The sequence below is a fragment of the Coturnix japonica genome, chromosome 1 (assembly GCF_001577835.2).
Source record: "Coturnix japonica isolate 7356 chromosome 1, Coturnix japonica 2.1, whole genome shotgun sequence".
NCBI classification, from domain to species: domain Eukaryota; kingdom Metazoa; phylum Chordata; class Aves; order Galliformes; family Phasianidae; genus Coturnix; species Coturnix japonica.
Window position 1 is genome coordinate 70,856,731 of NC_029516.1, and position 26,035 is coordinate 70,882,765.

Genomic DNA, 26,035 nt, shown 5'->3' on the forward strand with positions numbered 1-26,035 from the left:
GGCAAACAGACAACATAAAAACATGTACAGAGGAAATATGGATTTTGCAGAGCCTCATGTGGTAGTTTATATAAGTCTTTTGTTTCTAACATACTCTGAAGAAAAACTTGGAGCTACAAGTTGGGTTTGTCTTCATATATTTATCACGATAATTTGATTAGGTTAATTGCAAAATTAAATCACAAAATATAAACTAAGATGCTCAGGTTTATATTTTTCATGCTTTAAGTAGGTATGGAGCTGTATTTGCTAGATGAAAAGTGAATTCTGAGCAAATACAGCTCTGATATATTCTATGTCCTTATTAGGTGCTATAACTGATAGCAACTGGAAGCCACATTCTGCTCTGATTTCCCACCTGTACTGTTTCTCTCATTTTATTGGCATTTTAAGGCCTGAAAATTGAACTGTATTTAGACCTCACAAAACCATTGCAAACATTCTGAATAGGATGGCTCAACTTTTGATCTCTGTTCATTCTGCTCGCTCTTTGGAGAGAAACTAAATGTTCAGCTGAATTGTGTTGCTCTGTAACTAGAAATCAAGCAGCAAAAGCCAGAACTCCTAAAATCAGAATCCGGTAGTAACCTGGGTATGTGCCAGTAAGCAGGTAATGAAAGCAGACTTGAAGGTATCTTAACACTGTTTAAGATGTGCCTTGCGCATCTCTGCATTAGGGCTGCAAAATTGCTGATGAGACGCTTTTTCCACTAATTCCTGCTTTATTTACTGTTTTCAGTGGTGAAAACAAAAAACGCTAAAGGTGATGTCTTCCCAAGTGTTTGTAAATCACTAATCTCACTGTTTCTAGGGCTTTACTTAAAAATGAGGAGTTTAAAGAACTCTCGCCACTTGATGCTCGAATATTTGGAGTTTTAAGCTTTCAAATGTTCCCCTTTAGCAATTAGAGTTACATTCAAAATTATGGTGTAAAGAAATGAACCTACTAGTTGTGGCCCTTTGGGGGAGCAAAAACGCACACACACAAAAAAAAGAAGAAACACCATTTTAAACGCCACAAGAATAAATGGCAATGAAAACTGACAGATACAGACAAGACAACTGTTTGATGCTTTTTCTAGCAAAAGAAACCTGGAAACCAGTACTGAAAGTGTAGGCAGTGTATCTGATTTGTTCACACCTCTTTTCTAAAGCTGCTGCTCCTCTTCTGTGTCTAGGAGATGAAGCAGAGAGCACAAGACATGTTTAAAGTGGAAAGAAAGCTGCTTGTGTGGAGTTCTGTGAGTTAGGTGGATCTTGCTGGAACTGGAGCCTCTTCTGCAGAAGGACATACAAGTTTCCCCTACAGATCGTCATTTCTGAGAGATTTTGACTTGTTGATGAGTCTTGACATGGTCAAGTGTTTTGAAATGAGTGACATGGAGTCGTTTGTGAGAATGATTGTAACTGAGTGTCTTCCAGTTAGAATGATCCTACCCGTAACTGGAACTTATCTCAAATTGCATAGAAGATATTTGGTTTCCAATGTCACATTTCCCATTATTATTATCATTCAGTTTTGAACCAGTGCTGTTGATTCTCTGGGTTGTCTGCTATCTCTGTTTCACTCATCTCCACTGACAGCTGTGCTTCTGCTGTTCCCCTAGTGGCAGCCTCCCCAGACTGTGCTTTTCCTCTACTTACTGCATGATTTTCTCTATCTTACATTTAAGGCTGGGAACGTCATTTGAGGTAACCCTGGGGTCATTATTCTATGCTCCCTCAGATCCTTTTTTAGGTCTCTCTTCTACAATAACATCTGAAAGAATTGAACTGAGTAGAGCAGCAGTTGTATATTGAGGGAGAAAATGTTTTAAAAGTAACCATATACATTTTATTACTTTTCCTTCTCAGTTTTATGTTGTGATTGTAGGTGGTGAGCTGTAGAAGCAGGGTCTGTTTCTTCTCTATCCTTTCAGAGCCTTGAACATTAAGGGTACTGTTACAATATTGATAATGTAAGGACAATGTTGCAAAAAATAATAAATTCTAAGGTCAGAAGAAAGGCGAAGTCAGATGAACACCTTAAGCTATGTACTAATGCTGCATGTTCTCTGTTCTCATTGACCTCAGTTGCCATTACGAACATTCCACTTTACTGGAAAATGAACCTCGGGGGCTTCAGAATCAGTCAGTGTAGAAATAGATGGCACGCTGTTAGTGACTGGGAATTCTGCATCATTATTCCCTGTTCGAGTCTGTGTAGCTATTCCTGGTATTTATCCAGCTCCTATTCCCAGGTGTTGTGTCTTTTGTATAACGGGAGTGTATTTTTGATTCATGTTCCAGCTAAAGAGCTGTTCTGTGGAGAAGCTCTAGCAGCTTGTTTCTTTGAAGCAGAAAATGGAGAGGAAAAGAGATGCGAATAGTGTCAGGGTGATTCACCTTTTGGTGAATCCCTGAAAATGTTTTGTTTGGGTAAATCTGAAGTTTTTGGGGGTAATTCATTTTCACAAGCTGGACTTATCTTGATATTTTGCATTGGTGCTATGTGCCACCTCAATGGAAATCAGGAAATGTTTATCCTTTGCTTCAGATGCCTCCCCAAGAAATGGAGAAGTGTTGCAAAGAAAAAAGTCCAATTACTCACACATAAGCCAAGTGGCTGGGAGAAAATATTAGAGGTGCTAGGAATTGGACAAGGAATCTAAGACCTAAGAAAGCTGGCAATGAAGTCAGGTCATGAAGCTGGAGACTAACTGCACAGGGAGATTGTGGAGAAGATGGTGTTAGGGATGCAAATACAGGATGTGAGAAGGATTTGGGGAAGTTGTGGGCTAAGGGTGCAAATGTCAAGAAGAGTCAGAGCTTATGAGGGAGACAGGTTTTACAGACGTCACTGTTACAGGGTAATGTTAGTTCTAAACAGATGTAATTTCTGGGCACCAAGGTACCATTTTGTTTTAAGGAGAAAGAGAGGACTGTTTGTGCTGTTGGCCTGTCTCCGCAACACTGCACTTAATTCCCCTCTTGGCAGCCTACACTAAGGAGAACCATCTTGGTGATCAGTTGCTCCATTAGCTCACCTCACATCTGGATGGTCCTTCTCAAGGCTCCAACATTGCTCATGATGCTGGCACAAGAGGGTCATTCAGTCACAACAGTTTGTACTTCTGGAAGCCTAGAATATAATGCATTTGCACACAAGTATAGACATCCAAATACTCTCTGTTCAAAGAAGGGAGCTGTACAATGACAAATTTAACTTTAATTCAAATTAGGTGCAACTTCTTTACATGTTTCATTGGTAATGTTGAAATATTTAATTTGTTCATATAACCAAAGCTATCTTGACAACTTTAGGCAGGGTGAGCTATCAGTATTCCCCAGCTCTATAGAAAGGGGGAAAAGGAGTTGAGTGGACCTAGCTCAGTCCCCACATGGACCATTGATGGAGAGCTGAGCTGCCAGCAGTGCTGCAGCTGTTGCCACTTCTCCAGTGAGCAGTGTCACCACTGCAGGGTGGCTGGACACATTTCTTTATTGCAAAGCTTTAGGGTAGACTTTTTTTTATTCAGGCATGAGAAAGAACAAACGAAGAATAGTGTTGTAAAACTGGGAAAAGAGTTGGTGCAGATGTGCAATTGAATATATATGATATGGTGCATCTTGAAGTGTGGAGAGCACAACTGCTAGATGTGTTTCTGGTTCAGGTGCCACCAGTTCAGGTGTCACCGATGATGATGAAGAAGACTGGAGAGAGCTATAGATGTGTTGGAGGTGGCCACTCACTTTCTGAAAGGGATTCTAGTAGGTTAGAGTAAAATAAGTGGATAAGGTTTGCTTGAAGTGACCCATTTGGACAAAATGTATCTTCATTCAAAATACTTAGAGGGGAAAAAAATGTAAGAATAATGAATAGGCAGACCCTCATAAGATATTCAAACAATGCTACAATTTTTAGACAATAGTATCCAATCAGTTTCTCTTTTCTAGGATGAGTAAAGTGGATTCTTTTCATTTTTCTAGAGCAAATAGTTAATGCCAACGGTATAAATACATACGTTTAAATTCTATTTCCTTTTTGATTACCAGACTCTCCAATCTGCAAATGGCTTGCAGAAGTTATTTCACCTTTGTGCAATGCCAGTGCAGCATCTGCCTGTAAGGTGTTTTAGTATTATTGGGCTCCTGCTTTTTCCACAGCATAATGCTGCCACCTGATGGCAGAAATAACTGGAACAAACCAGTATGTGCTTTTGCAGGTTTTACACTTCACTGTAGCATGTTTCATATGGTAATGGATATGCGTTAAAGAGAGTAATTATCTCTGCATGCTTACTCATTGAAAAGCTGCAGAAGAGCTTTATTGTGTGCTCATGTTCTAATGCATTAAATATTTTATTTTGGAAAGTAGGATGACTGGAAGCCTAGCGTCGCTTTTGTGGTGGGGGCCAGAATTGAAGATGAAATTCACACAAAGGCATTGTGCCTTGCTGTGCAGGTACCACAGCGGAAGCTCTTCAGTGCGGTAACACATGAAGATATCTTCAGACAGGTATTCCAAGAAAGGAACTTTTAATAACATACCAAATCCTAATTGAATTACTCTGGAAATTTTAAAGGTTATACTACTTCATAGGAGATAAAAATGGAAGCAGAGAAGCTTACTATGAGAGTTGATTTGCTACCTGTAAGTGTTAAAGTCTTCTTCAGACTTTTCTTGAAGGTGCTCATCAAAGCTTCCTCCTTAAGGAACTTGAAGTTGATTTAAAATAGGCAATAAGAAGTAAAATAATTTATTTAAAATTAAGATCTGATCACAGCAGAATGCTTTATTTCCTTGCAGATCTCAGAATGTGGAAGTCAAAAGGGGAAAAAGGTTAAGGATGTGCCAATGTTCTATGAGGTAAGTTAAAACATATATTGCAAAGTCAGCCCTCTTACGCTGAGTTAATTACAGCTGTGCAACTATGTTACGCATACGAGAGTAAATGCAATTCTACTGAATATGTCTGGCATAATCATTCAACTTTGTTTAGATATTTAACTGCTTTCTTTCTCTGATACCAGCATATTTCTGTTAGACTGCTAATTAGGTGAAAATCGAGATAACTGTTTAGAGATGTTAGTTTTATTAAGAATATGTTACTTGGTCTTATTTTGATGGTAAAAATTACAGAAAAATATTGGACTCTGCTCTCCCAGATGCTTGCAGTAATTTAGAGACTTATACCTTCATTTATTGGTGTGCAAGCCCATAAACGAAACACCAGCTCTGTGTGCTAGTATCCATTATAATCACAGTTTGATGTTAAATTCTAACCTGATTCGTCAAGTGGGGTATGTCACTGGGGTTGGGAGTCATGCTTAGTACAAAGAGGACTTCCTTCTCCCTAACTTGTTAATGTTTTACGTACAGCTTGTGAGAGGTTATAAAATTCTGTGATTAATTAGAAGATTGTTTAAAATTTTCTCAGGTAGAGTTTTATGGTCCTACAGACCTGGAACATAAAGATTTTTGGATCCCTCTAAAAAGATCTTGTTTGCATTTTAGTTCTGAAATGACTAATAAACTTTTTATATGTCTCGGGTTTTGGTGGACTTTATAACGGGTCTTTTTAGTTGCAGTCTGTTTTTCAGTAATGCCAGACTACTATCTGAACAAGTCCCTTTGGAATTATTTACCACTGACATGACCGTGAATTTTATGCAATTAACCCTCTTCGTTTAGGACCAGCCTCCCAGGCAAACCCACCCTTATATTACCTGGGATGTAAAACCCCTTCAGTTCAACTGAAGGAAAGATTTTAAAGTCTTGTTCTAAGCTGAAGCTTTGTGTGATACCTGTATTTAATTACTAAGAGCAATTTTCCTTGTGAAGTGGATACTTATTAAATTCCAGCTGTCAGTGCTGTGTCTCATTAGCTACTTACTTTATTCCTCAAAGACATTTTTTTCCTCCCTTCCTTTAACAGAGAATATAAAATGCCTGTTCTGACCTTTTGCTTGGACTCAGTTTCCTTTCTGGCTGTAGCAAATTAGAAGATTGATCATGTTGCCACGAGCGTTAAGATCCTGCCTCTCAGGGCAGAAATTAGCTCCTCAGTGTGTGCTTCAAGTCCATGTACAGTCTGTGCATTCAAAAACTTGCTGCACAAAACACAGGATTCAACATGCTTGAGGAATATGCACATTCTGCAGGTGCATATTCATTTCTGGTGATATGGTAAATGAAATTACTAAACCATTAATGATCTTTGAATATATGAAGTATGCATGTGAGTGAATTCGAGACTGATGACTGATGCGTATTAACGTGGCTGTTAATGGTATTAACAACAATATTGTTACCTGTGCCATTGTTCTTGCAAATTGTGTCTACTCAGATGTTGGGTGTTTTAATGAGTTCCAGCGTAGCGATCAGCAATGCCTGCTTCAGGTCAAGAAACATTAACAAACTCTTGTGTTGGTGTATTGCAAGCTAGATATATATCATAGAAAAGCACATTCCTTTTGTCTATTCTAGATTATTTCCCTTCAGGGCTTTTAACACACATCTTAGTGTGTTTGGTTTCATAAAACTCTTATTGTACGAACTGAACAGGTTAATAGCAGTGCTTATGAATGTATAGCTAAAAGATTTCCAAATCCAGGCGAATTCAGTGTCTAACTGCTTTTCTGCCTCCAAAGTGACTTGAGGAGGAGTAGGAGCCCTGATTTATGACTTATTGCTATTTCCAGCACTTAATTAATGATGTTAGGCTAATTATCTCATAAAGATGCCATATTATTTTTTTAATGGAAGAAAAAGAACATTAAATTTTCAGTAAAATGTCAACAGATTTCATACAGTGTCAGGTTTATTTATCATAGACCAATTTTCTAACAGACAAGACCTAAAGCTGTATTTTGAATAAAATATATGTATTATATATGCAAGGTATGTATCTTCTATTGTTTATGTACCTGATTATTTTGTAAGTTTTCTGTTAGGAAATAATTAGAAGGGTTCTTGTCACATACACAGATGGGAATAAGCTGGAGGTGGAGAGTAGTATAATGGTGAGAAAAGATTTTAAAAGAAGATGGAACTTTATGCAGCCCCTCAGTGTGAGAAGACTGGAAGTAGATAGCAGTGTTGCTGCAAATAAACAACTGAATAATGAATGTGACCATGAGAGGGAGGGGTATGGGAGTGTGAGAGATGTGAAACAGTGTTGTAGTTCTGTCAGACAAGCTCAGATGCCTGAGATAAAGGATCATAGAAAGATGAAGTAGGCACAAGTGGTAGAGATGAGAGCAGTTTTGTGTGGATGTACATCACAGAATGCTGCCCTCACAATGTGCCCTTGTTCTGGTGAAACCTTGTAATAGGAAGCATTCTTTCATACACTGTTTGGACTTATCTCCAGGACATGCTAGCCTGGGGATCCTATGAAGCCAAAAAGACTGGATTGCAGTTAAAAGTGTACGTCTTTATTCCACTACATATAAAGAATTAATACAGTAACTCTGATTTCTCACAGCAGAATTACTGGCTCCTAGCTACCTCTATCAAATTGGAAAATATCATCTAATCAGGGGCCAAACCCAAATTCTAGCCTGTTTTTATGCCAGAATGCTGTGCAACTGAAGCAAAATAAGTCATCTGTGTTTCAGCTGTTAATGGCTGATTAATTAGCTAACTTTACTGATGTCTTTGGGGGATGATGGGAGGCAGCGTGAACAGCACAGAATGCATTCACAAAATCCTCAGTAGACTTATGATTCCTTAAGGACAGGTATAAGTGAATGGAAGATGGAAAATCTCTTAGGCATGAAGCAGTCTCTTAGGCAAAGGTAATTTCATCTTCTGCTTGAAAAAGACGTGGGTTATAATGCCCTTTCTGCAGAAAAGGTGAACATAAGCCATGAGAAGGGGCTGTTAATAAGTGGAATAAAATCTGTGATAGCAGCAAATCCATAGGTTTCAGGGACTGAGAGGAGAAAATATGTTTAGAGTAGTCATTTGAAACAGAAGGGAAAGGATTAATGGACTATTTGGGCTTTGGACCTCAAATGCAGTGGAAGCGTTTGGAGTAGTTGAAATGTAAGTTTCCTGTAAATTATTTTTTTTTTTCCTTCCTATATGCTATCTTTTATGATGCCTTTTTTTTTTTCTTCCCTCCATCTTTCCTTCCCCTGATAGACACGGGACTTTGAAAGGAAGATTTTCCTTCTCTATTCGTCACTAGTAAAAGATTCAAAGCTCTGTGTGTTCTTGTCAGAAAACCTGAGAACTGCTGGATAGTTAGAAGCATAGTATTTTAGGTTTACACTTTTCTGGTTTATACTACTGTAGCTTGTAAGAACATTTAAAACCAATCAAGAATCTATTATAACTTAATTTCTTTCAGGGAAAATGTTTCCTGATAAAAGTTACTACTAGTTTCAGTGTAAACGCATGTTTCAGTGCATAAAAGTCATGCTTACTAGATCAAAGGAAATCTTGCAATTAATCTTCTCAATGTAAAAAATCTGAAATTCAGTTCAAATTGTCCCTAATTTTTCTCTTTCTTTAACAATGTGTAATAGACTCCTTCATGTTTTTCAGTTCTTGAGCAATTTCTGTGAATCTTTGTATTGAACACAACTAATTTTATTTCATTGTGGAGCTAATGGTTTTGATGAATACTTATCAAATACAAATGTAACATAATCCATGTAATCCTATTTGATATCTCATTGTATATGAGTCTGAAGTTTGTAGAAGTTGTCTTAGGCATTGCACCAAGAACAAATTTTAAATCAAATGGTTCACCATTGACCAATGAGTCCTTCCCATAGTTACCATTTTTCAGGTTCTCTGTCTTGTAAATTTGGTTTGCTTTCTTTGTTCTAAGATGCATCTCTTGTAATTTGCAAAGTCAAATCATATTGCTTTCTTATGTTATGCTGACTGTGTTAACCAGACAACTTTGTATGAATGAGTTTTTCACTACATTATTTGTAATTCCTATCTTTATTGTGTCTTCCAGAAATCCTATCACTGAAGACTTCATCTTTTCCTGAATAATTTGCAATATTTTAAATAGAATAATCTTAATATGTTGATAATAATTATTTTGGAAGTTAGTCCCAAGTTTTGTAGAACCAAAGCTGAATGTTGTATTATGTAGTATGTAACCTGCGCGTCACTTACAGGAACTGTTAATATTTAAACAGAAGAGAATATACTGATTACAAGAAAAGAATATATTGATCATAAATTTTTATCATTGGCTGAACACAGAAACTGTTCTGCACAGCAAATGATTCTCGTACAAAACCTGATTTTTATAGTACCTTGTTGCTTACAGAGGAGTATCAACTCAGATACCTCACACTTCAGGACTGATAGAAGCAGAGAATGTGCCAGTTCTATAGTTTGAGTGAAGATACATAACAGCCAACCCATATTGACAGACATAGACAGACATACAGATATTTACCTAATTGTGCAGTTTCATAAAACAACCCAAAGAGACCCCCAGATCAAACCTTCTACTGAGAAGCATAGTATGCACTGTTTTCCTGTCAAAATCTAGTTAAATTGAATGTTTGCATGTAAATCTTAATTAGTGCATGTTTTGTACAGCTAATTTTTGAGGACTAAAAGGTTATTGATTAGAAACAGAATCTTGCCTTACTTTAAAATTATTTATAGGGTGCATGTTTTTTGTTTAGGTTTTTTCTTTTTTGTTGTTTCTTTTTCCCCTAAGTCTGTGCTGTCAGAATCCTTGGGAATTTGTGTAATGTTAACAGTACTTCTTGCCCTAATAACATCAGGATCGAAAGGATCCTTGAGTTTTCCAGGTGTAAGTGAAGCAGATTTCTGTCCTATCACTTCTAACTCATGATACGTTACCTGAAATATTAAGATCTCCTGTAGGAGAGCAAAAATTGAACAAGTTGAAATGGAACAAATTGAATGAATTCTGGCAGAAAATGGTGGATTTAAACCAGTCTTACTTCAGGCATTTCTGTGGATTATTTTTTTGCTGGGAGTGTGTGGAATATAGATTTTTGTGGTAAGGGTTGCTGCTGGTGAGACTATTTAAAGTAACTGTTGGTGATATCACAGTGTCCACAATAAAGAAAAGGTCCATTTTGGAAGGGAATTTAGCACGTAATTCCTGGAATAGGTGCTATTATTGTATTTTGAAAGTTTTCATATGTGCATATATATGTGTGTGTGTGTGTGCGGATGTGCATGAATAGTCAAAGCTGTCTTATTGTAATACTCCCTTACCTCAATGGCATGAATTGCATTCAAGAATTCAAAACAATTTTTGTGTTTTCTCTTCAGTTGGTCCTAAATACCTCATGCCTTTCTATGTTTTTTCTCATTATGCCTGTTCTTTTCTGCTATCTGTTTCTACCAATACTTTCACTGAAGAAGAAGGGAGGGGGGGGGGGGGGGGAAGTTAAAAAATAAAACAACAGGGGCACTAGGAACAAGGGTATGCATTTACACTGATTTATATTGCCTAAAGGATATTACAGTAAATCTGTTGTGTAGAAAATCTGAGCTACTGGTTTTATTGTGTTGCGTTTGTTTTGCCTTGTTTTGCTTTTTACGTAATACAGCTAATGATACCATACCTTTGGCGAAAAACTGATATGAATCTCTCTTATGATACCATCCTGAATGAAAGAGCCTCATATTCAGACAGATCTTGCTTTTGAGAGAGTAGAAATGAAAATAAATATCTTTAGCCCATTGGCCCCTGTTCTTATAAGTATTCTCACTGTCCTCTGTAGTGATTCTTCTCATGAACTCTTTTGTTACCCATTAGATTCTTGTCCCTAACTGCATTCATGATTCCACATCCTGCTTTAAGTTGTACAGTTTTCTACCCTACTACCATAAGTATTTTCACAATCTAATGGCCTGGAGTACCTCTGTAACATTATATATTCCTTGTGTTTAATTCTTGCTGCATAAAGTTGATATATACAATGCTTTTTAACTTGGATATTACATCAGATTAATAACTTGATGTGGAAACAAAACTCTAAATGTTGCATACATAATACATGTGACTAGGAGTATTTTTACCCAAGAAGGCATAAGCTCTTGTGAGTTTTGTGGTATCTGGTGGAGAGCAAAGATTGATTAATCACCAGGATGTATGTGTTGCTGGAGAAACAAGTTTCAGAAATAACACAAGCAAGGAAGTAAGTACTGTTAGGTATCTCATTTGATTTCTTGAAGAAACGTATGATCAAAAATGAATTGTTTTTGTGGAAGTGTATATTTTGACAAAACACTATCAGAAAGGTTAAGATCAAGAGCAGGCTTTCTCGAAAGTAGAGATAGTCATTCTAAAATCTAACCTTCAAAGTCTTCACATTTGAAGATGAATGTGATTAGAATTTATGTTGTGCTAAAGTTAGAATTTGCTTTCTTTCCACTGTAGAACGAAAATTACATTGAAAAGTGTTTGTAAAATGGAATAGTTCAAGAGCCAGAACTTTTCTCACACATCACTGTTTTGTTGAGAATGTTTGATAGTAAAAATCACTTTAACAGTCATGTTGACTCATCAGAAGGATAGGAGAGTTTAATTTTAATTTTGAAGGCCAGTACAGAGCAAAACAAATACTGCAGTCTTAAACGGTGTAATACAATAAAACTGTTCTCAGGTGAGTGTTTATCAAGCGCAATTGTGTGAATGAGAGTTAAAAGAATTTTATTGCAGGTGCACTTTGTCTTTATACACTGTAGGTAAACATGCTCAAGAGATTATTGGGAGTTTTCATTAAATGAAGATGCCTTTTATAGAGGTGCTAGGGCCAGGGAAAGGTAGAGAACTTTAGGTCCTGCTGTAGGTACTAGCTGCTCAGTGGTTTTCAGCTCACCTGTTGCCAAGCATGTACAAGGTAAATTCCAACATGCATGCAACTTGGTATACATTTTTTTGGTGTTTCCATGCAGGTTTTGTTGAAATATGTGTGTAACTAATCAAATAGCAATGTCTGTAGCAATGTCATCCTTGAACTGGTAGAAACCCTCTGGAAAAGGAAGTGCTGTTCTTGTTTTGTTGCCTTCAAAATATCAGGTGACTATAAGGGGCTTATTAAGGGTCATGTTTCTCAGGTAGATTTAATAACCACAGAATCAGATGTCACTGAAGGAAAAAAAGAAGTGTCTAAGGCCCACTACACATATGGAGCACAGTTGAAAGGTGCTTCTGAGGATTTTTGTGGTGCCAAGCCTTGTGGTCCCAAGGCCATTGGGACTTCCTGTCTTATTGGGTTCTCTCCCTTGCCAGATGCACTATCAGAGTAACCTGATTTCAGCTCTGTAAAGTTCAGGGTGTGAATCCATTTGGCTGAAGTTACTATAAAGCATGTGCTTCTCAGAAACACAAAATATTCTGCTCCTCATCAAGATTTGTTGAGTGCATTTGTTCCTTTGAAATGTAAATGTTTTGAGATTTGATCATAGCAATATATCCCTTCTTCTGAAAACAGATCACAGCAGACTGGTAGTCTTCTCTGTTTAGAGAGCTTTGATTTCTTTAGTTGTTCCTCAGGAATTACTTAAATGCCATTTCATCTGTCTCTCCCCAGTTAGTGTTAAAGCTGAACAGGTATTAAAGGGTCATATGGGAGAACCTTTTCTTTCCATGAAGCTCATCTTTGCTGAGTTAGCAATGCTGATGATTAATCATTTTGGTCACTGGATATTCACATCATATTTTGTAATTCCTTGGAGCAGTTAGGCTTAGTAGCAGTTAGGTGGCCAGGAAGGCATTGGAAGTATATGTCACAGATGGCTAGAGCTGTCATATGAGATCTTTAATAATGCCAAAGTTAAAAGTCATCCTAATTTTTATGTAATGTATTATCTCTTTTTACTTAATTTGTGTTATTCAACTGTTTGTATTTCCCTTATAACATTGGCTGCTTGTAATAGTAAGACACACACGCTCTTGTATGTATGTCTTTCTCCTGTATTGTGTAGATTAAACCTGTTAAGATATCCTGTGGAAAAGGCATTGGGGGTAATGGTGGGTGAAAAGCTTGACGCAAGCAAACACCGTGTGCTTGCAGCCTGGAAGGCTAACTGTATCCCAGGCTGCATCAAAAGAGGGGTGGCCAGCAGGGAGGAGGTGATTGTCCACCTCTACTCTGCTCTTATGAGGCTCCATTTGCAATACTATGTCCAGACCTGGGACCCCCAGCACATTAAAGAGATGGAGCTGTTGGAGAGGATCCAGAAGAGACCATGAAGATGATGAGTGTTGCAGCACCTCTCCTGTGAAGAAAGACAGAGGAAGCTGGGCTTGTTCAGCCTGAAGAGGAGACTCCAAGGCAGATATTTAGTACATGAATAGCATACCTATTTGCTCAGTATTGCTCAAAAGTGAAAGTATCCTAGTCTTATTTAGCAGGTTTGTTAGAAAACTAGTGCTTAGACACTGGGGGACACAGAGAGGAAGGAAAAGACTTCAAAATTGCTTTTATTAGTTTTTAAAATTCACTGGAATACATGTTGGTAGTGTCTTTACTGATTAATGAGGGTGATTCACTGGTTTGGCTTAAGGTATTCAGTCTACCTAATGGATACATAAGCTCTACATGGAGCTCTTTTCAGATACGCACTTGATATACTGATGTACGTGATCCTTGAGCTCAGTTTGAATCATGAGTCATTAATTCACCAGTGAAGGACAATGACTAAACAAGTAATCTTTTGACATCGTAATTGAGATGACTTTTTGAGAAGCAAAAATCAAACAAGGGGAATGGTCTGACAGTACAGGCTGAATTACCTTTTACCAAACTGCAGGTGTGATATCAAAGAAGTTTTTTCAGTGAGCACAATGCCTTCCTGGTATTCTTTGAAAATGGTGTTACAGTATGCTGTTGTAAATGAAATGGCATCTCCAGATTCAGAAATATTTAATGCTGTGCATACAAATGTCTTCTTCGAACAGAAGATTTTCAGGATGGCATGCAGCTTTCATTCTGTAGTCTGGCTTGAAAGCTTCTTACGAGGGATTCTTACAGTGCTACACTAATCTGATGGCAGATTGTTGTAAGTGAAGATTGTTTATTTTTCCTTCTTTCATCAGCTTGCTCAAAAAATACATATTTGAACTGTAAACAGCATCTTCATTGGTATATGTAATCCATATATCTTCTTGACTCTTCTGATAAAGATAGTTTACCAGCTTCAAACTGACTGTATCAGCTAGAAAGGGATTTGTTTTGCAAAGGAACCATTATGTTTTTGGCAGGAACTGTTATACGTGAATCTGACATATATGTGATGGCTTTAATTGTTTGTTTCAAGAATAGGAGGGAAGATGGGGTGATAGAAAGTTTATCTTGCATGTAGGATAACTATAGCAACTAGTTGCAAGTGAAGCTTGCCACTTCCAAGTATTGACAAAGTTGTGAAAGTTGGTAATTCGGTATATCAATTAAGTGCTTTTTTGATTATGATGTAGTAGCCACAGTAGATCTGAAAAGGCTATACTGAAAAGGAGGCAATTTAAAAGATGGAGGTTCAGACTTTAAATGCTTTTCAAACATTTAAAATCTGCCTCCAATCTTAATGACATCAGTATATGCCAGTGGTATTGTATCACCTACAAGCATGCATGAAATGTTTGAGTGGCTTGAAATACATGCCCTTTGCACCAGGCAGCTAAGTCTCTGCATGGTTCATACTGCCACCATATGGGATCAAATACTGCATCACTGCAGCCTTTCTGCACTCCACAAAAGTGACTCCTGCTGTGTGAGGAATGCTAAGTTTCCTCTTCCTTTAAAGGAAAAGAGGCTCTACCTAACTGGATTTGTCTGTCCAAGTTTCCATGGTTTCTTACATAAGGAAAAGGTCATCATTGGCAGGATGAAGTATAGTCAATCTGAAATGAATCCACCTCATAGTATCCCAGAAGATTCTTTCTGTACTCTTCCCAAGTCTTTGTCTTCAGCTTTTTGTTATTGAGGCTCTGTGAATTCTTAGTTGTTTATGCCAGGTGCCTGAATAATTCACAGGGCCACAAATAAAGAAAACGTGCGTGTGTGTAATAAATTCTTTTATCTACTCTGTGTGAATTGATCTGTGTTCTATCTTTAAACTAGCAGTGGTGAAGGATTGTTTTTTATTTCCTTAGTCATGCTGCAGATTTCACACTGCTATATGAAAAACTGATTGCATTCTTTTTATTGCCAAATTTTGGATACTTATTTTACCTTTGTCTTATTTGACCTCACTCCACAGTAGTAGAGTGTACTCCTGTGAAAGAGAGTTTGGTCTGTACCCTTCTAACACTTCACATAAAAATCGGCATTCCCAGTTGTTGGAACTTTTTAGAATTGTCCAAACTCTATAATGAGCTGGACACGTCTCTTAATTTCTACGTTGTCTGTCTACAAAATAGGAAAAGTCATGATGCATTACATCTAACTGATAAAGTGCTTTCAGCTTCTCAGGAGGAATGGATTATAAGAGTCTATGCATTCCTTCCTTCTTTCATGAACAATAAATCAGCAACTGCCATCAGGCTGGGTTACTATATATACTTTTCAGGAATCCTTCCAGAATCCCTCCATTTCCTCTCCATCGTGCATCAAGAAATGTGCATCTCATGCACATTAGGCAGTTGAGAAGTACGTCTTTGCATAAGCTGTTAACACCATTTATGCAAAAAAAAAGAAAAAAAAAAAAGTATGCTTTTTTTTTTCTCTAAGGGAAATTAATGTGATATTTCTAGCAAACTTTCTTTCAGAGCTTATGTTTTCTCTAGATAGCTCTAAGTTATGCTTTTTTTGTTGGAATGGCTTGAAGCTTTTAGGGTGAGTAGAGTCTGTGAATTTTTTTAAGTCTGCTCTTAACATGTCATTGGTTTTCTGCCATGACTCTGAAGTCATTAGGAATCTTTCCAGAAGCCTTCTATGGTTGGTTTCTTGAGACGGTGACCAGCTATTCTTACTCAGGCTACAAAAGATGTAAAACAAAACTGAGCTTTACTATTATGTATTTTCTTAGGTGTGTGATAAGGAGATTACAGGATTTATTAGTGTTGGAGTGGGAGGAGTATTTGGTGGTGGGAGGTTATAAATATTTTGTTTTGTTTCCCTGTTATGTGATCCAGAAAAATCTAAGTTATACCAGATTTTCTCCCTCCTGTTTCATTTTCATTTGTATGAAACAGTCATTTGGCCTATAATAGTCTGAATTCCATTCTGGCTTTGTTTTATTCAAACAAGTGTTTTTAATGGCTATACTTACTTACCCAGGTTTTACTTGAAAAGTGAAAAGTTCTAAGCTGGGTAAGAAACTGAAAGCTCAAAGCTAATGATGTTGTTTGCATTAGACAAGACACAGTTCAATGAGATGCAGTGTGCAACTTCATTGTCTGAATGTTAGCAAGCAAAATTGACACCATATGTGCCCAACTGTAATTGCTCCAAGAGGGGAAAAGAGAAACATGTCAGAACATTTGAGTAACACCTAATTCAGCCCACGGTTATAAATAATGCTGATGGCTGCTTAAAAACAAAAGTAGGAAAATATTATGGTTATATTATTCCTCAGCAGCGCTTCCTACATAGGTGAACTTTATTACAGAGACAACACAAGTGAAAAGAAACGTATAACAACTTTTTATGATATTTTTATGTTATTTTATTTTTTTCGCAGTAAATAAAGTGGTTATGAGGCTCCAAGGAAAACAGCCCAGATGTTAGTGTGTTGTACAGAATTTAGTGGAAACAAGCTGTAAAAAACATAGTCATAAAACAGCCTGTCAATGCCACACATCTGGACAATGCAGCTGTATGTTCCCGCTGCTGTCATCACCTTAAGAAAACTCAATAGCCTTATTTCACCCCAATTAGGCTGCATACCAGCAGAATCAGCATTACACAGGGAGGGGGCATTTTTTCACCAGGACAGACCCTCTCAAATTCCCTTCAAGATGTTTGTATCTTTCATTCAAGGCCAATGCCTCAGACACTAGTCACTCTGTAAATAGCATTCAAAATAATACCCTCTGATTTGGTGTCTGTTAAATACGTATTAATTTATAATAAGTAGTTGCTTAATATTGCTCTTTTGTTTTTTAAAATATATATGTATATAATTTACAGTGAAAACTGTGTGTCTGTTGACCCTTACATAAATCATAGACATTTTCTCCCATCTGCTATGTTACAGCATTTATAACTTCATTTGAGGTTTTCAAAAATAAAGAATAGCTATGTATCATGTAGATTTGTTGGTTTTTTGGGTTTTTTTTTGAACGTGTGGCCATTTTGAACCACACCTTGTGAAGTAACACCCCATCATTTCTGCGTGTGAAATAAGTCAAATGCAATATTAAAACCTTGCAAGTAATAGTTATTTTTTTCTCTGCAGGTAGTAGAAGCAGCCAAAGCCATTTTGGATAGCGGAGAAGAAATTCCTGTAACACTAACTGGAAAGCTATTGAAATTTCAACTGCTTTGCATTAAACAGGATGATCTTCAGAGAAGGGAGTCTGAAAAGGTACTGCAGTATGCATTAGGGAGATTTCTTATTTAACTTTATGAAGCTGTTTGAATTCAGGAACTGTTTGCATGAATTCAGCTTTCTCCTCATGCTTAACTTCCTGTAAATATGACTGGAAAAAAAAAAGTAAACAGAAATGTATTTAGGTTTTTGGAAGAAGCTCCCAATTACTCAAATGCAGTTGAGATAGGGAAAAGAACTCTTTGCTTGATGAAAAAGTAGTAATTCACTATCTCAGGAACAAGAGATGATGGAGCTAGGAACTATGTATCATCACTGTCCTTTTCCAGAGTTCCCTGAACTGGCTTCCACATGCCTTCTAGGGCTGTCACTACTAGCTCTAAGACTGCCTTAGTCAGCCTGCCTAAGTGTTCTATAGCAGGAATTTCAGCAGGCTTGCAAAGAATCACTGTGACGTTGAGAGGAAAGGGAAAAGGTTCTCAAAAGAGGCTCTTACTTCCTGAAGTAGTAAGGACAACTAGTGCTTGTTGTGGGAATCTTGACAAATTCTAATATATTTTTCTGCTTTCTCGAGGCTTAATTACATAAAATTTTTCTGGTGCTATAAATGAAGCTGATTGTAGCACTGTGGTCTGATGATTGTGTCATCTGTTTTGATGTGTTAATCAGCTAAGAATTCAAAGTCATAATATCAAAACCTTCCAGTTGAAATGTCCAAAGTGGAGTAAATCTGAAAGTAAATAATTAAAACTGATCAGAATCACCATACCACAGCACAAACAATTTTAAGAATCATTGAAGACATTCCTAGGTGATATAAAAAGGGATTGTGTGATGAAGGGAAGGAAGGAAGGAAAAGATCTTCAGCTCTGATTTCAGATTCAACAAAACACATCTGCTGCAGCTGGAAAGCTTGGTTCTTCATCTGGGTGTGGGAAAGACAGTTGTGTAGAATAAACTGACCTAATTAATCTGCATGGAAAGATTTTTTTCATTGACTTAATAGAACTTAAAGTGACTTGAATGGAATGCTAGCAGTGATTAAAGTTAGTATATTTTTAGTGTATTTAAAAACTTTACAAAACTGAAATGTCATTCTTATATAGTTAGTTCACAGTTGTGATGCTGGATAGAAATATGGTGTTTTTCTTGCTCTTATAGCACCTCCCTTTACCTTAATGCATTTGGATTATTTAAATTTTTTACTTGATCTGAGCTTCTTAGGTGTGTTATGTGAGGCTTTGGGTCACTACCACCATCTTTTTTCATTCTTTACTCTTAAATTACTGAGTAAACTTAAATGTTGGGGGTTTTGTTTGAAAATAATGAGAATGGCTAAGTAATATCCTGTGCGAAATGAGCACAAGGCTGTTGGTTCTTGTTTATAGTAGACAGATATTTACATCAAAGACAAAACAGCGCTGGTACTGTTTTACACCTTACTCAAGTGTTAACAGAGATGCGAATTTTGGTCTGATTTCACTTCAGGCCGGGGAAGGTTTCTGTCTGCAAGTACTGTAGTGACAGTAACTGAAGGACAGTGATTCTTCTCTCATCTTTCTACCGTGTTATTAATGTGAACTCTTAACACTGTGATTTGTTGAGAATGTAATAAACTAAATAATGTGTTTATGAAGAACAAAACAGTGTTCAAGACACCTTCACTACAACATTATAACACTGAAAAGTATTCAGATAAATAAGTGATTATACAGCACTCTGCCCTTTGTTCTTCACAAAGCCTACAATGACAACTTAGTTTCTTTATCTTGTCAGGCTGAAGAAGAACAAAAAAAGGAAATGAATGAAGGGAAAGGGAAAGGCAAACCTCCTGGCAAAGAGAAACCCCCTAGTGCCAAAACAACTGAGAAAGGAAAAAAAGGAAAAAAAGCAGAAGAAGCCCCTGCAGTGCCAGTTACTGTTAAAAAAAATAGCCAATTGAAGAAACGAGGAGAAAAGGAAGAGGAATACAAATACATTGGTATGCAAAATTGTGGATATGCCTCTGACAAACTTGCTAAAAAATTTAAAACTAGCTTGTCATTCAGTCCTTCCTTTCTGTTCTGTGTTGAAAGGTATGTTTGGCAATGTTAAAGCATTTGAAGAGGGCACTGTGCTCTGCTTAGAAGTGCAATGGTAATATCTAAGAAAAAATACAGATGAGGTATATGTGGCACGTTGACATAAAGATGTTATAATGTGCTTAAGGCTTAACTAAAGTGTATAAAAAAAACATGTTTAGAAAAAGATTTCAAAATAACTAAATGCATTTGTCAGTACCCAGAGGCAGCTTTCTCTTTGTATTAATAAAATAACACAGAGCTGTCCACCACTGTTTGAAGGTGAAGCCAAATTCTATACAAAAGTTTCTAGAAGGTTTATTTGCACTTGTCTGATATGATGCTTGACATCATTTGCTTTGGTACATTGGTACACTGTTGTGCATATTACTACGGAAACAATAAAGCAGACATTTAATGAAACTTCTCATCTATTCTCTAAAGGGAATTTGGATGAGTCTGGCCAACTATACGGAGTAATGTGAGCTGGTATTACCAGATGATGAAGGTTTTGACAGGGACTCACGAACCTGTTGGGCAGGAAGCCAGTGATTAGTCCTCCTTGCAGCTAATCCTTCAGAATTACTACAGCTAGTACCATCTCTCAGCTAAAACACAGTAACTTACTCTGTGTGTGCTCCCTGGCTAGCTTTATGTGGAATGAAACTACCAGTAGAACAATTGAGTATGTCCTAGAATTAAATAGCTTTTCTCTGAGAAAAGCAATTGCAGAAAATGTTTCTGCTACATCTTACATTGTGGTTATAATAAACTTCTCCAAATAATTTTTTTACTGGTGCTTCTTCAAACAGTTTTTCTCTAGGTGGTCTGCTGCCGAAGACTTCAATCTAAACCTATATACATTTTAGCATATTATGTACAGTTACGCCAATAAGGTTATAGAAGAGCTGCTTCTGTGACCTTAATTTGCAATATCCCTATGTACTAATATATGTATATAATTTTTGTTTAGCTGTTGAATCCCATGCTCCAGTCTCTTTTTCTTTTGCTTTGAACAGATGATGAACCAGATGACGGTGCCCAATATTACTTTATAATTTTGGGTTTCCACAACCTTCAGCTACTGCAAGTGATGTTTGAGCTTGGGGTTAATGTTTCAAGTGTAATCAAGATTTCTTCTGAGAATTATGAGCCATTACAGGCATACTTGGAAGCAGCTAGAATTCAAGAAGAATCATTACTTTCACCTGAAGGTAACTTGGTCATAAGAACAACATTTAAGTAGCAAGAATACTGTTTAATATCCAAGTAAATACTGTTCTCCCTATTATCCTTGTACTTCTCTCCTCCTCTGTGCCTTATGTTTATGGATAATACTTGTGAACAGTTATATTTCCATGTGCAAAAATAGTGTTGCCATTGGTTCTGTCATGAAACCAAGGAGTTTGCAGTGCAAAAACTTGCCTTAGCTGGACAATGAAAAGAGGGGCTGATTAAACAAGCAGTGTTTGCAACCACCGTTCTGTGCAGCAGCCACCGTAAAATACTTTATCAGATGTGTACCGTTGTATGTTGTCATCCAGGAAGATTTGTTTCTAAGAAGACTTGTCACGTTTGGTAATTTCAAAGGAAGTGCACAGCTGGTTAGATTGGGACCATGGGTCAAGCTAAAGAACATGTCACAGAATAACATCCTGCCTGAGGACAGCTGAGTACTGCCTTTGTTGAAAATGACTTGGGATCTTGGTGGACAGCAAGCTAAATGGGAGCCATCATTGAAGGGCAGGAATATCATTGAATCTTTGAGACTTTTAAGATTATAGTAGATAAATGTATGCCAATAAGGATTTATTTAGTTGTGGCTTGAAGCAGGAGTTAAAGAGTGTCCTATTTGAATGGGTTTTGAAACAGAGTAATACACAAAGGGGTTTTTTTTGTTTTCTTTTGTTTTTTAAGAAGATGGTAACTTGTAAATACAATCATGTTATTGTGTTTCTGTTGTTCTTTGTATTGATACTCATAAACCATGGATTACAAAACAGCTCTCATATTCTTTTCTTCCTTACGTGTTTATATCCCCTAATGGCTTTCATTTTGTGAGTTATGAAGTCAAACGTTGTTACTCTTTTGATATGGTTAGTTTTTTGTTCCTCTAATCACTCTATTAGCTTCACTACTATTATTCACACTTCTCTCAGAGTTAACATTCAGAACTCTGACCAGTCTCCCATCCTGACAAAATGTAAATCATTTTTCAATGTATCTGCTGAAAATGTGTGACCTAACACGTAATTTCTGGACTTCTGTTTAAACAGTGATGGTTCAAAATCTCTATGCAATGCATTAGTTTATACTAGATGTTATTATGCCACTGTTATATGATTGTTACAGATTTTTGTTGTAGTTTTTCTGCATTTAGAAATCATGTAGAGTTTTGCTAAATATTGTCTCATTTCTATTATTGAAGACTTCAAGTTAATTCAGTAAGAATGGAGAGGCAATATTCAAGGGTAGAGCATCCAATAATTGATACTGACATCCTCTGGTATTACTTTGTAAGGGGATACCTAAGCATCATAAACTTGTTTGGTTTATTATAAAACTATAGGGTGGAGTTAGTAAAACATTATTATTTCTCTCTTGTAAAAATGGAATTTCTAGTTACAATATTATTATCACTCTGCCGCACCATTTCCATTCAGGAACATGAAAATGTCAATCTATGACTGAACTGTCTAGATAGTGTTATATTGACAAAATGTATGTTCAAAGAGTACTAGGAGAACTTTGCTAATGGTGAGTTACTGTGTAGAATTAGAGATTATCTTCCATAAACACCTGAAAAAAGAAGGGAAAGGAAGGATGTTCTTTTGACTGAGGTGAGCTGTTAGAAGCACAGAACAGTTAAAATCAAGGGACCATCTAGGCCAGCATTCTGCCCACAGAAGTGGTCATGAACTTATGCCAGTGAAGAGGAAAAGGAGAAGAATAATAGGGAAAGAGCACTGGAAAGGAATGAAAACAATAGGAGAAGGAGAAGTTAAATAAGAAAAGCATGGATGCGACTATTTTATGTGCACTTAACATTGCATCCATTTACTTCCAAGTCAAGGTATTTTCCTGATCCTGATGTATCTTTTCAACCATCTTCTCAATGGTTTGGTTTTATTTATATTTTTAAAACCTTGTTCAGTCTCTTTTTGAACTCCCGAAGATTTGTTATAACTACAGGATCTTTTCCCAGGTCTTCTATCTAGTGTTTGGAGCCAGTTAAGGTGCTTACCCATAAAATCATGACAGGACAGTTTTAAAGCCAGTTGGCCATTACTTTTGATGGCTTCTACAAAAGGAAGGTATATCTATGAATTCTTTAAGGAGATAAGCATTTAAGAGTCCACAGCCTCACAGGGTTATTTGGGTTTAAAGCCATAGGGCCACTTGAGAGGTACAAGTGTGGTATTTGGCCTTCATAGATAGGTTTTAGAAGTGCTGAGCACCTGCTGTCCAAATGAAAGTAAGTCGTTGCAAGTTTAATGTCCCCATTTCTCTTAAAATATGGGTATAATGAGTGTGATTGATCTGGGACTTCAGAATTTGATTGACATTAAGGCAGAGAGATTTTTCTCTGTATCTGGTGTGCCTTTGAAAACTAATCATTACCGTGCAATAAAAATAAAAACCATACAATTTTAGCATGATTAATAATAGCAAGTTCCTTAATCTCCTTCTAACCTCAACTTCCACTTCAACAAGACAATGCTAATAAGGATTGTTTATCCTATACTTGAAGAGCTGCTGCATCTAAATCTGTGCTGGCAGCTTTGGAAAAACATAGCCTGGGATTTTTATATTTCCTAAGTTTCAAACCTACATTACTGTTATTCTGGGAGTTTGTTTGTTTGTTTGTTGCTTCTTTGCTTTTCTAACTGTCTCGTTTCACTCAGGCTTTTTCTTTTTGGAATTTTTAAGCTCAAAGTTGAGTGTCAGATTTTTTTCTGAGGTGATGAGAGTATAGGTGTTCTAACAGCACTTACAGAAGATTAATAACAATTTGTGCTTTCTAGAGAAGGGAGATGTATCATGATTTATTACTTTAAAATTTTAGATGTAGAAGCAGAGAAAATAAAGAAAAATAAATCTATCAAAGACCTGGAAACATTTTGGAAATACCTGGATCCAGTTCTAAACAGTGGACAGCATGGGTCAAGACTCTTCGATGTTGCCAGACTTCATCACCTAGTTAAGGAGAATGCCTTTCCCTCTGATTGGTCTGACACAGAAATCCTGGTCAGTAGATAATACTTCCACAATATATCGCAAGCTTTGAAGTTTGCAACATTTAGCATCATTTTAGTGATGGCAAGAATTTTAATTTAGTCTTCTGTGAAACAGAATCGGAGTATGTATTCACGAGGAGTCATTTGAATAAGAACACCTGACTTGGAGTTTCTTAATATTGTACGCAGCAGCGGCCAAATTCAAAACAATATGAGGTATTAAATTTATTCAGTCTTCACAATGACTCAGTTTGGATCTCATTAGAGTGTCAGGTGTCTGTACCCAGTATTTTCCAGTCCACAACGTCAGCAGTAAAAAATATGTGCTAAAGCAAAATAAAACAACCTTCTATGATTTATCCTACTGTATTTGTGGTCTGTATTATTACAGTTAAATGACAGATTGTATCTCCCTAACACTTATTTATAGTACATTAAATCCTGTATATAAACAATCTGGTGAGCTAGGTAGTACCCTTGATCCTAAAGGGATCACAACTGAATTTGACAAAATCCACTATGGCTTCTAAGACAATCACTAAAAACACCTCAGTTGTGAAAATGTGTAGAGTGCCACTTTATAACATGATTCACCATTGTGTTTTTTTAGTCTGATCTTCACATATGAGGCCAATTTTGGAAAAGAAGTTCTTTAGTCCTTTCTATTTTCCCCTTCACTTCTGGGGGTCCATAAATATCCCATGAGCAATTATGTACACTCCAGTACTTAACTGAAATTTTCAGTTAGCCCTAGTGATCTCTTGTAGCATGAATGAAAGGTTTTATAAAAGAGCATTGAAAAAGCAAAGGTGTGCAAATATTAATTCTGAAAACTGTTTTCACAAACTGAACCTCTAATATACAAATATTATGAAAACTACAAGTTTTCCACAACTAATGGCTGACCTGAGTGCTTGTTTTTGAGGTGACATAAATAGGCCTAGTGTTGGAGAAAACAGATGCCTGATATTTCTTAAGAGTCAGTTAATATGTTTACTGTGAGTTACGAAACTGGAAGACAGTTGTGTTTCTTCACCATGGTTCATCTTAGAAAACTTAAGATTGAGATATCCAATTACTTGTTTAGGATATAAAGAAGAATATGGTCATTAAAGCTACTGTAACCTGAGTGTGGTATGTGGTCTGAGAGAGGGTTTGGTCTAAAAGTATTTCAAATTTAAGATTATGATTGGTCTCGATTCTGTTTGAAAACTTTTAAACAACTGTAGATCTGCTAGATAGAGAACTGATGACTCGTGGCTGAATTACACACCACATTTGTATGCATGCTTCATCCTTTGTATCTGATTTTCTGTCATAGCTCGTATTCGGCACTGAACTATTTGAAAGCATTGCTTGTTTAATGTATGACTGCATAGACTGGAGAAGACAGCATTGTAACTACTTGGAAAACACAAAGTTTATTAATGTGCCTGAATTATCAGAAAGCAAATCAACACAGCCATCTGTAGCAAGCAAGGCAAGGATTTTCTTTTGCTTTGTCTTGTTTATTGTAGAAAATAATGAACTATAGGATAGAATTACTTGCCTTCAATTCTGAAGTAAAGAAAAAATAAGCTTGGACCATCACTCCATGTGTAATGTTTTGTAAATGAAGTTGGCATTTTTGTCTGCAGCATTTAAATTTTCAGAAATGGGAAAAATTATTGGAGAAACAGAATAATGAACATCTGAAGGATCACATGCATATTGTCATAAACTATCACTGGTTTGAAAATTATTTAACTTATGATGATGGCTTCTTATGCCTGGAAAATTACTGTGTGCGCACAGAGCTACTACATCTTCTTACAAATCTGCAAACTATCCAAAAACGATAGTTTATTTCTATCCCAATCAGTCAATTTTTTTGCTCATAGCAGACAAAACAAGCGTGCACAAGAAAGCAGTTTGTTGGGCATGAACTTGTGACTGGATAAAAACAGCATTACTACATCAGCAGCAGCACATCTGAACTCTCCCCTAAAACATTTGTAAAACAACATGTCTTGTTCCATTCAGAGTCAGATAGGATTTGCTTCCCATAATTTAAGCCGTGTGAAATTTTAGTATCTAGTCAAAAGTTAGAAGCTAAAACTAAATGAAATTATTTTTCCCATCTGTTTGCATCTGACAGTCCTCACTTGTTTCAGTGATTCTGATTATTATTTCTTGGTCTTTATCATTGTTTTTTTTAGATAGAACCAGTATCACAGACTACACCTTCAAAGAAGAAGCAGCAAGCAGAAGAAGCAACGTTCACTCAAGGCATGTCTAAAGGATGAAAGCACTGGTCC

The 26,035-nt window shown here is 36.7% G+C and overlaps 1 protein-coding gene across 4 annotated transcripts in view; it reads left to right on the top strand.

Moving 5' to 3' along the window:
* SPAG17 (sperm associated antigen 17) overlaps nucleotides 1-26,035 on the top strand; it is an 80,390-nt gene that overhangs the window by 2,336 nt on the left and 52,019 nt on the right. For 3 of the 4 annotated variants that reach the window (XM_015874180.2, XM_015874189.2, XM_015874197.2), the window contains exons 2-9: nucleotides 4,358-4,498; nucleotides 4,790-4,849; nucleotides 17,348-17,476; nucleotides 19,217-19,421; nucleotides 20,520-20,714; nucleotides 23,567-23,748; nucleotides 25,060-25,218; nucleotides 25,937-26,006. In XM_015874180.2, the coding sequence (XP_015729666.1) occupies nucleotides 4,358-4,498; nucleotides 4,790-4,849; nucleotides 17,348-17,476; nucleotides 19,217-19,421; nucleotides 20,520-20,714; nucleotides 23,567-23,748; nucleotides 25,060-25,218; nucleotides 25,937-26,006 (1,141 nt within the window). Of the gene's footprint in view, nucleotides 1-4,357; nucleotides 4,499-4,789; nucleotides 4,850-17,347; nucleotides 17,477-19,216; nucleotides 19,422-20,519; nucleotides 20,715-23,566; nucleotides 23,749-23,850; nucleotides 23,955-25,059; nucleotides 25,219-25,936; nucleotides 26,007-26,035 lie in introns of those variants that run through there. The other variant, XM_032447250.1, reaches the window with a different exon arrangement.